This window comes from Macaca fascicularis, chromosome 5 (assembly GCF_037993035.2).
Source record: "Macaca fascicularis isolate 582-1 chromosome 5, T2T-MFA8v1.1".
Taxonomy (NCBI): domain Eukaryota; kingdom Metazoa; phylum Chordata; class Mammalia; order Primates; family Cercopithecidae; genus Macaca; species Macaca fascicularis.
The window spans coordinates 108,326,385-108,340,546 of NC_088379.1; the positions used below are offsets into that span (position 1 = coordinate 108,326,385).

The window sequence follows — 14,162 nt, forward strand, 5'->3', positions numbered from 1 at the left end:
GCTTGAGCCCACGAGTTTGAGGCTGCAGTGAGCCATGATCACGCCACTGCACTCCAGCCTGTGTGACACAGCTAGACCCTCTCTCAAAACAAAAAACAAACTCTACGAGTAGGTACAATTATCACCCCATTTTACAGATGTGAAAACCAGGCACAGAAAGGTTGAATAACTTGTTCAGTATTCAAATCTAATGCAATCTAGCTCCAGTCCCTAGTTCATTAAACCCAGAAGGATCTGAAGAAAATGAAACTTTCATACAAATAATATGATTAAAATGGACTATACTAAAGGTAATAATAGTTTACATTTCATGGGCTCTCACTGTGTCAGGTACAGTGCTAAGTGCTTCAATGTATTAGTTAACGTAATCTTTACTCATGAACACACACACGTGCATATCTACACGCACACACACACACATACATGAGGTATTTACTACTATTAACCCCAATTTACAGATGAAGAAACTGAAATTCAGAAAGATTACATAATCTGTCCAAGATAATACAGATAATGAGTGGCAGCTGTCATATTCAATCCAGTTCTGTTTATCCCAAAGCCCAAACTTTTAATCACCACGCAATATTGATAACCACATGTTGAAAATATATTTTATGAAAAATCAATGTATCCCAAATTAAAGAGATATGTTTTAATCAATTTGTTGAATACATGAAAAAGCTTCTAAATAAAAGAGCCAAATTTTTATTTAGTTATTCTATTGCTTTCTTTTATTTTCCCAGTCACCTATTCAAATTCCCAACTAAGCAGTGTAGCTTAAAAAGAGATGAGTAAATCGAGATAACAAACGATTCATAATGAGCAGCACTTATCCTCAACTTTCTCTATTTTAAAATATAGTGTTTATTATCTCTGAACATCATCAGGCATTTCACAAAAACATGGGATAAAAATAATTCCATTATTTGAAGGAGGCCAGTAGAAATTATTACAGATTTAAGGAAAAGGTTTAGCAATTTCTAACACTAATCTTTCTAAAGTGTGGTGAAAAGAAAATCTATCAGCTCTGGAGACAGAGAGTAAGTCTGAACCCAGCTGCTTATTTCTGAGAGTGGGAAGGAAGGAATGAAGGAAGCAAGAATATTTACTGAATTATTGCTTGTGTACCAGGTACTCATTCTTTTATTAGACAATAATCGACCCACTCCCCTTTGACTGAGGCCCAAGAGGAAATCAAAGCACTGCAGGGTAGGAGTTCTATCTGCGTCCTCTTACAGTAATTTGATTTCCTCCTGCGTCTCAAAGTGGAGTGGGCAGCTTATTGTCAAATTAAAGAATGAGTACGTGGTACACAGCAATTATTCAGTAAATATTCTTGCTTCCTTCATTCCTTCCTTCCCACTCTCAACACTTGTTCCTGTCTGTGTCAGGATACTGAACTTCATCCTCCTTCACTCTGAAACAATAGTATTCCCAAAAGATTAGCCCCACAATTTGGGAACAATTAAAAAGGGGGGTATGGAATTTCACAATGTATATATGTTTCAAAACATCGTGTAGTACACAATAGATACATACAATTTTTTGTTAATTTTTAAATTTTAAAAAACCAAGGGTAGAGCTAAGGTTATGACATCATTAAAGTTAAAGTACAGTATAACTTCAATGTGAATAAGCAAATATAGTTGTGTTCAGTTGGTGAAATTGAAAAAGATTTGAAATTGTCTTAAAAGACTTTTTTTGTGTGTGGTTACTTTACACAACTGATGCAGGGACAGCAAAACCACACAATCATTTCAATAGATGAAGAAAAAGCACTTGAAAAAATGCAACATTCTTTCACGATATAAGCACTCAGCTAACTAGAAATAAAAGGGAACTTCCTTGACCTTATAAAGGACATCTACTAAAAACCTATTGTCAATATCACACTAAATGGTAAAAGACTGAAATGTCCCCCCTAAGAAAAAGAACAACTCAAGGATATCTTGTCTTCCCATCCATTTTCTACATTGTATAAAAAGTTCTAGCCAGGGAAATTAAGTAAGAAAATCAAATAAAAGGCTTCCAGATTGGAAAGGAAGAAGTAATATTATTAATACCTCTATTTATAGATGACATGATCTTATATATAGAAAATGCTAAAGAATATCCTCCAAAATATTATTAGGGCTATTAAATGAGATCATCCACGTTGTAGCATTCAAGCTCAATATACAAAAATCATTTGTATTTTTATACATTAGCAATGAACAATCTAAAAATGAAATTAAGAAAATAATTTTATTTACAATAGCATCAAGAAGAATAAAACACTTAGGAATAAGTAAGCCAAAGAATTGTGAGACTGGTACACTGAAAACTACATTGTTGAAAGAAATTAAAGACGACATCCCATGTTCATGTGTCAGAAGATTTAATATTACTAGATGGCAACACTCACAAACTGATCAACAGATTCAACATAATCCCTATCAAAATCCCAGCTAACTTTTCTGCAGAAATTAGCAAATAGATTCCAAGACTCATTTGGAAATGCAAGGCACCCAGGATAGTAAAAAAAAAAAAATTGAAAGAAGAACAAAATTGATGGACTCACACTTCCTAATGTCAAAACTTACTACAAAGCTATAGCAATCAAGACAGTGCACAGTGACATGAAATATGCCACTTGAACAGAATTGAGAATTCAGAAATAAACCCTAACTTTTACGGTTAATTGATTTTCAGGGCCAAAAGAATTTAATGGGGGAAAGGAATAGTGTTTTCAATATATGCTATTGGAACAACTGGCTATCCACATGCAAAAGAATGAACCTGAACTCCTACCTCCCACCACACATAAAAAATAACTCAAAATGACCATAGACTTGAATGCAAGAGCTAAAACCATAAAATTCTTAGAAGACAACACAGAAATAAACCTTTGCCATTTGGGGCGAGGCAATGATTTCTTAGATGCAACACCAAAAAGAAGAGATTGGTAAGTAAAACGTCATCAAAATTTAAATTTTTTGTGCTGTAAGTGATACCATGAAAGTGAATAAAGTGACAACCCACACACTGGGAGAAAATATTTGCAAATCAAATACCTCATAAAATCTTATAGCCAGAAAATATTTTTTAAAATTTCATAACTCAATAAAATAAAGACAAATAATTTTAAAATGACCAGGCCGTGCATAGTGGCTCACGCCTATAAGCCCAGCACTTTGGGAGGCCAAGGTAGGCAATCACTTGAGCTCAGGAATTCCAGACCAGCCTGGATGATTTGGTGAAACCCCATCTCTACAAAATTAGCTTGGTGTGTTGGTACATGCTTGTAGTCCCAGCTTCTTGGGGGGACTGAGGCAGGAGGATTGCTTCAGCCTGAGAGGTCAAATCTGCAGTGAGTCATGACCACTCCACTGCACACCAGCCTGGGCAACAAAGCAAGACCCTGTCTCGATTAAAAAAAAAAAAAAATGGCTAAAGGATTTGAATAGACATTTCTCAAAGGAAGATATACAAATGGCCAGGAAGCACATGAAGAAAATGCTCAAAATGATTAGTCATCAATGATATGCAAATTTCCTGTAAATGTAAATTCCCAGGGAAATGTGAAGAAAAAAAGAAAATAGCAAGTGTTGGCAAGGATATGGAGAAATTGGAATCCTAATACCTTGCTGATAGAAATGCAAAATGGTGCAATCGCTACAGAAAACAATTTGACAGTTCCTTAGAATATTAAAGATAGAGCTACCATATGACCCAGCAATTCTGCTCCTAGATATACATTCAGTAGAACTGAAAATATATATTCACAAAACATGTACACAAATGTTCCCAGCAGCATTATTCATAATACCCAAACAGAGGAAATAACACAAATGTCCATCAACTGATAAATAGATAAACAAAACATAGTATATCCATGCAACAGAATGTTATTCAGCAATAAAAAAAAGGAACATACTAATACATCGTCAACATGGATGAACCCTGAAAACACACCTAGTCAAAGAATCAGTCTCAAAAGACTACATATTATATTATTCCAATTATATGAAATATAAAGAGTAAGGAAAACTATAGACACAGAAATTAGATTGGTAGTGTCTAAGACTGGGGAGGAGGGATAGGGAAAAATAGGGAGTGGCTGCTAATGGGTTCAGGGTTTCTTTTGAGTGATAAAAAATGTCCTAAAATTAGATTGTGGTGCTGGCTGCACATCTCTGTGAATATACTGAAGACTATTAAATTGTACACATTAAATGGGTGCATTGTATGGCAAGTGAATTATATCCCAATAAAGCTATTTTAAGAAGAATACACACAATGCTGAAACTGAATCTTTAGGAACAGAGAGAGTGAAAATCCATACAGAAAATAAAACACACCAACACCATGAAAACAAGGGAGGAAGAGGAGTTGAGGGAGGAAAAATGGAATAGGAGGAGAAAGAGGAGAGAAAAGGTAAGATGATAACATTAGACTAAGGTTTATTTATCACATTTACCCTCTTCCTGTAGTGAAATATCCAGTTCTGAATATCTGTAAATGGTAAAACAGTTGCAGGATATGATTTACAAGTAAGACTTATTGTAGCAAGTAAGAGTTATTTCCATGTGTGATAATAAGTCAGGCTTAAGCAACCACTGGGCCCCATTTAGTGCTTTCAGTGCTCCTGAAGGAACACAGTAAAAGCAATATAGAAAAGTAATCCCCAAAGGTTTAAAAAATTTATTTTCCTCCATCTTCTTCTCAAACTTTCATTTAAATAAGATGTAGGTTTCGAATGATTTTCTGAACCAGTGGTCAGAAAAAACACATGCCCACACTGTATCATTTTGAAACATTAGAAAATCAAAAGATGACTTACCTTTTCTAATGTACTGAAGGATGGCCAGGACTGATATCCATATTCAGATGCAAATCGAGCTCTTGGGAAAACTTTCCAGTTCCAGCAATCACTGATATAGTCATAAAAATGTACATCACCAAAATAATTGCTATTAGGGTTTCGAGAGACCCAGCCTTCTGCAACAGTTTCAGCCCCATTTGTAGGACTGGACGTAATGAAAGGACGACTCTTGTCTCCCTAAGTTCAGAAATAAAATGAATTCAAGGATAATATATTCATCCTGTAAAGTATGAATCATTTACTTCTTTAAAAATACTAACAAGTCCCAGAAATGCCAAGTAGCTGATCGAAAATTAATAGGACCACTTACCTTCCTCCCCATTCAACAACCACCAGCACCTCTCTGCTCTTCACCAATCCTTTATACCTTTTCATAAATAACACTTAGCTCATCCCTCACAGCAGCTGTTCTTAATTTTTTCAATCATGTTTTGCCTCCACTCTCATCCATCATGGGTGGTGTACAGTCTAGTCCAGAGTTTCTCAACTTTGGCCCTATTGACATTTTGAGCTGGATACGTTTTTGTAGAGGTTGGCTGGGGGTGGGGATGTCTTATGCATAGTGGGATATTTAGTAGCATCCCTGGCCTCTACCCAATAGATGTCAGTAGCTCTCCCCCAACCTTGAAAAATGTCTACAGGCACTGCCAAATGTTCCACGGGGGCAAAATCACCACCACTTGAGAACCAAAGGTCTAGCAGTTAAGAACAGAAGCTACTGAGTCAGATGGACGCGAACCTGACTTTAAATCTCAAATCTGAACCTTATTATTTTTGGACAGGTCTAAGCCTCGGTAGGTTTATCTGCAAAATGAGTATAATAATAGTACCTCCTTTAGAGGTATTATAAATAGTAAGTAACTCATATGTGAAAGTGATGGCTAGGTGTCAACCAATTCATGTTCTCGTTTCGATAATATAAAGCCATCCCTAGGAAGTGGCTTCCTAGCCCATATGGGGCCAAGTGCCTCATTCTCATCCTCTTCCCCCATTTGCAGGTGAGGGTGCAAGAGATGGTGCAGCTGGAATAAAGTGTCTCCATCTCTGAAAGAGGAGTTGCCTGTCAATCAGGAGCAGCCCTTTCATAGTGTCAGTGAGCAAGAAATAAACTTTTATTATGTAAACCACTGAACTACTGTGGCTTACCTGTTACATCTAGCATGTAAGTGCTTAACAGAGTGCCTAGCACACTGTGAGAACTCAAAATATAGTTATTATCATCAGTAGATGAGACCACTTCCTATTTCACTGAGAAGATTTCATTCACTTAGCAAGTATTCGTCAAATCTATTGTGTCTCTGGCATTTTTTCGCACTGCAGAGGGAGGGAGGGATGGGGAGAGAAAGCGAGAGGGGGGAGAGGGAGAGAGAGAGAGAGAGAGAGAGAGAGAGAGAGAGAGAGAGAGAATCTACGACTCTGTCAAGTACTTATACATCAAATCTCTTTTGAGTATTTCCTATGAGCCAGGCATGCAGTTCTTTCTATGTGCTGGAGGTTCAGCAGACAGCCATGGTGATCCTCTTGGAAGAGTGGATGGCAATCTAGTGCTGAAACCAGGTACTGAACAAGTAATTATAAGTGTGATGAGTGTTTTGAAGGAAAAGTGCAAGGCTCTTTGGGAATGTAAAACATATTGAAGAAGGCCAGTAAGACTTTCCTGAGAGATAGACTTTCAGAAAATAATTTTCTCAAATTTTCACCATTATGTTTTACTTTTTCATGGTATATCGATCCATATTTCATTTCTTGTTTCTCTTCCATCATTTAAAAAAAAAAAATCCTTAACCCTTTCCTTTGCCAGACTCTCTGTATTCTGGTCATCTTTCTATTTTGCTTTGGTACTACAGCCAACAAACTATCTTCCACTCTTTTTTTTCTTAATCTCCCTCTACTGCCCTTTACCCTTAGATTCCTTAGGACTCCCCTTATCCTAATAAAAAGTCCCTTTGATCCCTTGTAGTCCATCAGATTTCTTTACCATCCTCTCATTCATAAACCCCTGACATTCAACTCCTGATCATGCCACTCCACTGAAATGTTTTTCAAAAATTACCCATGAACTTCTACTTACTAAATATAGCAGTTCTTTCTGTCCCCACTCATTCCCTCTTGGTGTGCAATAAATGACCCTATTTACCACCTATTATTTCTGAAGCTCTCTCCACTCCTGGCTGTTTGTTCACAATTCTTCCACATTCCAGTTTCCCCCAACCTTCCTGATTCTTCCTTCTCCAGCTACCCTCTCATCCCCAGATGGACACTCCCTCTATCTCAGGCTTCTCCTTGTTCTATACCCTGTCCCATGGCTTCCCCTCACATGGATGTTCTGATTACTCCTTGCCCACACCTGCACACTTGACCTCATGTTCACTGCCACACTTACATTCCTGATAACCAGCTCCACATTTCTCCCTGTGTTGTCTTGCCAACATCGCAAATCCAACCTTTTAAAGCAGAATTCCTTGTTTACTAATTCCAAACTTATCTGACTATGCTCCCTTTCTTGCTGATGGTACCCAGAGTGCAGTCATCTTCAATTTCTCCCTCTCCTACCTCCCACATTCAGTCACTCTGAGGAGCAGCAACTCTACATTCAGATTTTTTTTCCATCACCTCATTTCCAATCCCACACCACTGGACTCCACTACCTATGACCTCCATGACCTTGAGGACTTCATGACTCTAAAATAAATATATCACCTACACTCCAGGGAACTTCTACAAATTAAGTAAATAAATTATAGAAAGCACTTATATAATGAATTTTTTTTAACAAATTGTTAAAGGACAGAATGTTGCTCTGCTGCCCAGGCTGGAGTGCAGTGGCACGATCATAGCTCACTGCAGCCTCGACCTCCTGGGCTCAAAATAAGCCTCCTGCCTCAGCCTCCCAAGTAACTAGGACTACAGGCACACATGCCACTATGCCCAGAGAATTTTTTAAATTTTTTTGGAGATAGGGTCTGGCTACATCACCCAGGCTAGTCTCAAACTCCTGGCCTCAAATGTTCCCCCTGCCTCAGCTCCCAAGTCACTGGGATTACAGGTATAAGACACCACATCCAGCTTTAATTTAATATATTAATATATAATAATATTAATTAATATAATAATTATAATTCACATATTGATCCCTGACATCTCAGTAACTTGGAGTTTTCGTTATTATAACTGGTTTCCTTGTCTAGGACCTCTCACCTCCCTAATATTTGCTAGTAAAGTTATCTTCCATAACATGCACCAGATAAAGTTCCTCCTCTCCTGCAAAATGTCCACTGGCTTCCCACTGTATACTGAATAAGCTCAACTCCATAATATGATTTAAAGTCCCTCTATGGTCTGCTTCCAGTCTTTACTACCTTCCACTCTCCCACAGGAATCCAGGAGTCCCCTGCTCTTAGCCACCAGGCACTGCTTGCCGCTCATTATACATACCACCTACTTTCACATCTTTTTACCTTTATTTACATTGTTTTCATGACCTAAAGCACTACTAGACAACACTTTGCCTCAAAATTCTCCACCTGTAAGGTTTGGCTTGAATGTAAACTTTTACTTGAAAGCCTTTTTAGATTCTTTCAGTTAAAATTAATGGTTCTGCCACAACAGTTCCCAGCATTATGAAGCTACATTCTTTATAGCACTTTTTTCACTGCCCAAGGTCTGATAATTTTTTCCCTGCTTCCCTTTCACAGCAGACTGTAAGCTCCACACGGATAAGAGTGGCCCCACAGCATCGGGGATGAGGCTTTGCACTTGGTAATAGGTACTCAGTAGATGTTGGGTGAATTTAAAAATATTAAAAAGTATGATGAAATTATAGGTGATATTAAATGTTTAAAAATATTTTTGCTACAATGGCTTTGAAGAACATTGAAGAAGAAGGCCAGTCAATTGGCCTTGATTGATCAAGCTTGACAGATTTCCCTTCATTCCTTGAGATGCTTGAGAAATTTGGTAAGCTGAGCCATGCAGTAAAATTACAAACAAGTCTCTACCTAAAAATATCTGGCTTTGATGATGCATTATAATTTCCGTCCATTTATAAATCATTTATTCTTAAGGTGTGGTTATTTGTTGCAGATCTCACAGACGATCTCTCTCTAAGTCATGACCTTAAACACTTATTTGGACCAGGAAATACCACAAGGTGATCCAACAGAATGGCCATTAAAAAAAGCAAGTGCAGTAGGAAACCAATCATTACAGCCAATTTGTAGATGAATCAATTTATGCTGCTTTACCTTTTTATGATGCCTAATACTTTGATGGAAATTAAAAGCAGTAGTGATTATGTAGCATTTAATACTGTTCATCTTCAAAAAATTTTGCAAACATCAGTTACTGCTCACAGCTCATTTTAAGATAAGTAAGTCCCTAAAGAGAAAGGCATATCTCCATTTCACAGGTGAAAAAGAAATGGCCCAAAGAAGCTAATTTTTTAAAGCTTAAGAAAGTAGTGTTAAAATTAATGATCAAAATGTGTAAGTGTCTGAAGACCTACCTTGTTGAACAAAACCAACAAGGATGATGATGATGATGGCTAGTCTTAATTAAAAGGTTACTGTGGGCCAGGTGCAGTGGCTCACGCCTGTAATCTCAGCACTTTGGGAGGCCGAGGTGGGTGGATCAGGAGGTCAGGAGATCGAGATCATCCTGGCCAACATGGTGAAACCCCATCTCTACTAAAAATACAAAAATTAGCTGGGCGTGGTGGCACATGCCCGTAATACCAGGTGCTCAGGAGGCTGAGGCAGGAGACTTGCTTGAACCCGGAAGGCAGAGGTTGCGATGAGCTGAGACCACGCCACTGCACTCCAGCCTGGCAACAGATGAGACTCCATCTCAAAAAAAAAAAAAAAGGTTACTGTGAACCACCATCTTCCAGTAATTTACCACAACGATGACACACAAAGGGAAAGAGGAGAGGCACCTGATATTCTCTAGGTCTTTTAGAAAATATGGAGTTGTTCCTTTGGCCATATACATGTGAATCTACAAGAAGGGTGATGCAGACATCAGGGGAATGCATCTGGTTCAAAAAGGAATACCCCACAAACATTAACATGGGAAAAACAGAGGAGTCTACTGTGCTAGCCAGCAGGCTGTTGGCACTGTTGTAAACCAACAAGTTAAGTGCAAGATTGTTGCCAAGAGAATTAATGTGTTGAGCATATTAAGCACTCTAGGAGCCAAGATAGCTCCCCAAAACTTGAGAAGGAAAGAAAGGAAAAGAAAAAGAAGGAAGCCAAAGAGAAAGGAGCCTGAGTTCAATGGAAGCACAGCTGGCTCCACCCAGAGAAGTGCACTGTGAGAACCAATGGAACAGAGCCTGAGCTTCTAGAACCTGTTCCCTATGAATGCATGGCATAACAGGTGTTTAAAAAATAAAAGAGCTCTGGATTGTAAAAATATTTCTTTTCATTAAGCAGAAATGTGATGTCCCCTCCCCCAAAGAAATATTTTAACTTAAAAAAAAAAAGGTTACTATGTGTCAGACTGAGTCATGTACCTTCCATCCATTATCTCGCTTAGTCCGCATAACAACTCTTAAAAGTTAGCTCCTATTTTTAACCTAACTTTATAGATGGGAAAAGGAAGATGAAGTAACTTGCCCAAGATTACATAGATAGGAAGTGGCCCAGCCAGGATTTCAAAGCATGAGTACTTAACCACTATGCTATAAAATGAAAATCCTCAGAAACTATAAATCCATCAGACATGAAAAACATAATACCAATATTGTGAATAAAAAGATTATAAAATAAGTGTTCTGTAAATATTCTTTAAAACTTGTACCATCACATTTTGTGAATAGAAAAATTATTCATGACACATCACTTAGTATATCAGGTAAGTTATACAATTCAACCCACGTTTTTTATGAATTCTCAATGAAGTTTCTTCTCATAAATGGAATAGCACCTTCAACTGGGCATGTTTAGGTGCTAATATCACATATTATTTTAAAAAACAGATGCCTTTTCAAATTGCTTCCGGATAAACCCAGATATTTAAAACATCTATTTACAGACACAACTGTGTAAAGATAACCAGATTATTAAATCACATGTTAAACAAAGTTTTTCAAAAGTTAAAACTTTTGAAGGCATTACTGAAAAAAAATGCTTTTCTCACAAAAAGGCCAATTTATATGAACATATGTCTGTAAAATATGCCAATGAGACAAAGAGTGGTGCAAAGAGAATCACTATAGAGCAAGGGCCATACAGTGGGGTTGGAGACCAGCTCTCTCATCTCTCTTTGTCCCTTAAATCACATACCAGGATATTCACATGTGATATATACCAAATTCTACTTTAACACATATGATTACAGAATTGTAGCAGTGGCATATCAATAATCATCTAATCTAGAGATTCTAAGGGCTTTCTGGGATCCACGGATGGACTCCAAGGAGCATGTGACAACCTAGCATTGTAAGCACTGCATTGGTGTATGTGTGGAGAGCGACACAGATAAGTTCATCCTCCAAGAAGTCCACAGCCCATAAATCCTTTCATCTGCTGCTGCACTACAATGGGATACTCTGTAATCAAACGATACTGTTGAAGACAGCCCTAAAAAGGGGCATAAAACATACTATACCAGTATTCAAACTTATCCATTTTAAAGATACATTCTTAAATTCCACTGCATTAAAAAATCATTACTTACTGCCAATACGAGCTCTCTGATGTTTTTCACATAGAGTGTCACATAGTCCTTGATGTAGATTGGCCGGTCAGTGATACTGATATGGTACCAATTCATCATCAGCGCCTCCTCATTTTCATTATTGCCACTCCATATGATGATAGAAGGATGAGATTTCAGTCTCTTGATCTGAAAATTAAGAAAATATAAAATGATTTTCAAAGAGTTAACATAAGAAACTCAGAGCTATAATTACTCATAAAATTAGAGCCCTTGCATTTTTGCACATAAATTCTTATGTGCCAAAAACCTAATTTGAAAATGGCTAGTCATGTTAGCTATAGAAATACATTTTAAGAAATCGCTGAGATTCTTTTTAACTAGATTTTATAAACACTGATACATAGGGTTTCTCTTCTCTGCTATACAAAAACTGAAGATAATACAACCCCTTTTTTAGAAAGAGAAAGAAAAAGGGAACGAATAAACTCATCATTACGTGGATTGCCACAAAGAAAACTTCCAGGAAATACAAAAGGCAGGAGACATTATATTTTGGGGATTGGTTCTTAACAGCAAATTGGAGTTCTGTGTGAACAAACAAATGAGGCAAAGCAATCACTACCACTGAAGGAGGGACAGAGGTTCCTGTGCAGGCTCCACCGAGATCAGAAAACCAGAAGGAGAACTAGAGAAGGTTTTACAAAGCAAGTGAGTACTAGAGGTATGCTGGCAGTTAAAGACAAATATGGAATGCTCTAAAGGAAAACAGATGAGGGCAATCAGGGTGATGTCTCCTGAAATAACTATCAATGTCATGTCCTGAGAAATCAACTAACATTAAGTTACTGAACATGTTTAAATATAAAAGGGAAAATTGGAGAATCCACCGCAAAACTGTGCCACATGAGGCCTGCATAAACTGAGCTCATCTGGGTTGGCCCTACATAAAGGCAAAAGGATCCGCTTGTGTTATGTTTGCACTGGACAGACTCAGACATGTCCCTTCTTCTAACACACTAGGACATGTGCTCCAGTAGAGAGCAATTCAATTCCTCTGAGAATGGCAGAGTGAATCAATGGTCAAGAAAAATTCTTTTAGAACATGTTTTGGCAATGTTACCTCATTGATATTTATAGGTTCACTTTCACTGTCATGCGTGATTACACTGATGGCCCCCCACTGATGCTCTCAATGTGTTCTCCATTCGAGAAGCTCAGAAACTCATATAGAGGAAATAGAGATGCACTGAAGGTATATTAAAGAGATATGCTTCATTTTTTTTTTAAAAAAAGTAAGTCTTGTGTTTTCTCAGCCAGCCATATGAACACTATTTCTTTTTTTGTCTTTGTAAATGCCCAAGAAAGGGACAGCTGCTACTAACTGTGACTGACATATTTATGCTACTGATGAAAATACAAATATAAATCCTTAAGTGGCAAAAAGCTTCAGTGACACAGTGTTACACACAACCTTTAAGCTGACTTAGAGTTTTATGGTAAGCTTTACTTTAAAATTTTAACAAACTCTGCATGAAATGGCTCTCCTTGTCTTTAATAATGCATCAAAGCACTGAAGATACATAGATGTTTTAATTATTTATATGAAAGAAAACTAAAAATAAAATTGAAATGTTTGCAACCTGTGTAACTATAATTAATATGTTTAAAGTTATTCATTCATCCACTCATCTATCCACTTCGTAAATAATCCACAGAGTAGGGACGCAGAGGGGAATGAGCCCTAGGACTCAGGGAGATGACAGTCTTGCAGAGGTAACAAATCTTTGAACAAGTAATTCAAAGTGTGATGTGTGTCTCAAAAGGCAAAAGGTTTTTCCCATGCTTAAGGTAAGAGGGGCCAAAGGAGAACAAAGGAGGTGGCCCACAAGGGCAGTGAACAGGGAAGATGTTCCAGGACATAGACAGCAAGACGGAGATGGTTCCTGAACAGGAGCAGACACCAGCTGGACGGGGTCCCGCACAAGAGGATCTTATACCTTATCCAGAGGGCAAGAGGCCACCTCAGGGGAACTGTTGGCAAGGGAAGGCGTTTGATTGTACTTTTCAACCCTTTTATTTTAAAATGAAACACAGTTACAGAAAACAAATTATGATATGATGAATTATTATAAGGCAATCACTCTTGTAGCCACCACCCAGTGCAGCCACGCCGGAAGCCATCCATGTGCCTCTTCCTAATCACAGCCACTTCCTCCTTCCAAAAGTAACCACTATCTCGAGTTTTATAGTGTTATAGAAATCGCTTCCTTGCATTTCTGTATGGTTTTTCACAAAATATACATCTGTAGACACTATGTTATGAACTCTAGATTTTAACACACTTGATGGATTCAATTCATTCACGTCCTTATCCTTATTGAATCTCAAATTGTCCACCTTTCGGTTGCTCAGAGTCTCTCAAAAATCCTTTTGACATAACTTCGATAGCTTCCTTGTTATCTGCATGTTGAGATATTCCAGGATCAGGGTTCAGAGCAGGAATGTGGTATGACTTAAAATGTGTCAGTGGAAGATGACTTTGGCAGCTCTGTTGAGTATGCACATATTGAAAGAGACCAATACTATGTTTGAGGACAGGGAAAAATAAGATTTGAACTAGAGTAGTAAGTATGGGGAT

The 14,162-nt window shown here is 37.7% G+C and overlaps 1 protein-coding gene across 14 annotated transcripts in view; it reads right to left on the reverse strand.

Annotated features, from left to right (window-relative positions):
• Positions 1–14,162, reverse strand: part of MANBA (mannosidase beta) — a 135,692-nt gene that overhangs the window by 19,803 nt on the left and 101,727 nt on the right. For all 14 annotated transcript variants that reach the window (XR_012434979.1, XR_012434978.1, XR_012434977.1 and 11 more), the window contains 2 exons: positions 11,543–11,710; positions 4,823–5,041 (listed from right to left, as the gene is read on the reverse strand). Coding sequence is in view for 11 of the 14 variants with exons in the window: in XM_074040227.1 (XP_073896328.1) it covers positions 4,823–5,041; positions 11,543–11,710 (387 nt within the window). In the remaining 3 variants the exon portion in view is untranslated. The remainder of the gene's footprint in view (positions 1–4,822; positions 5,042–11,542; positions 11,711–14,162) is intronic.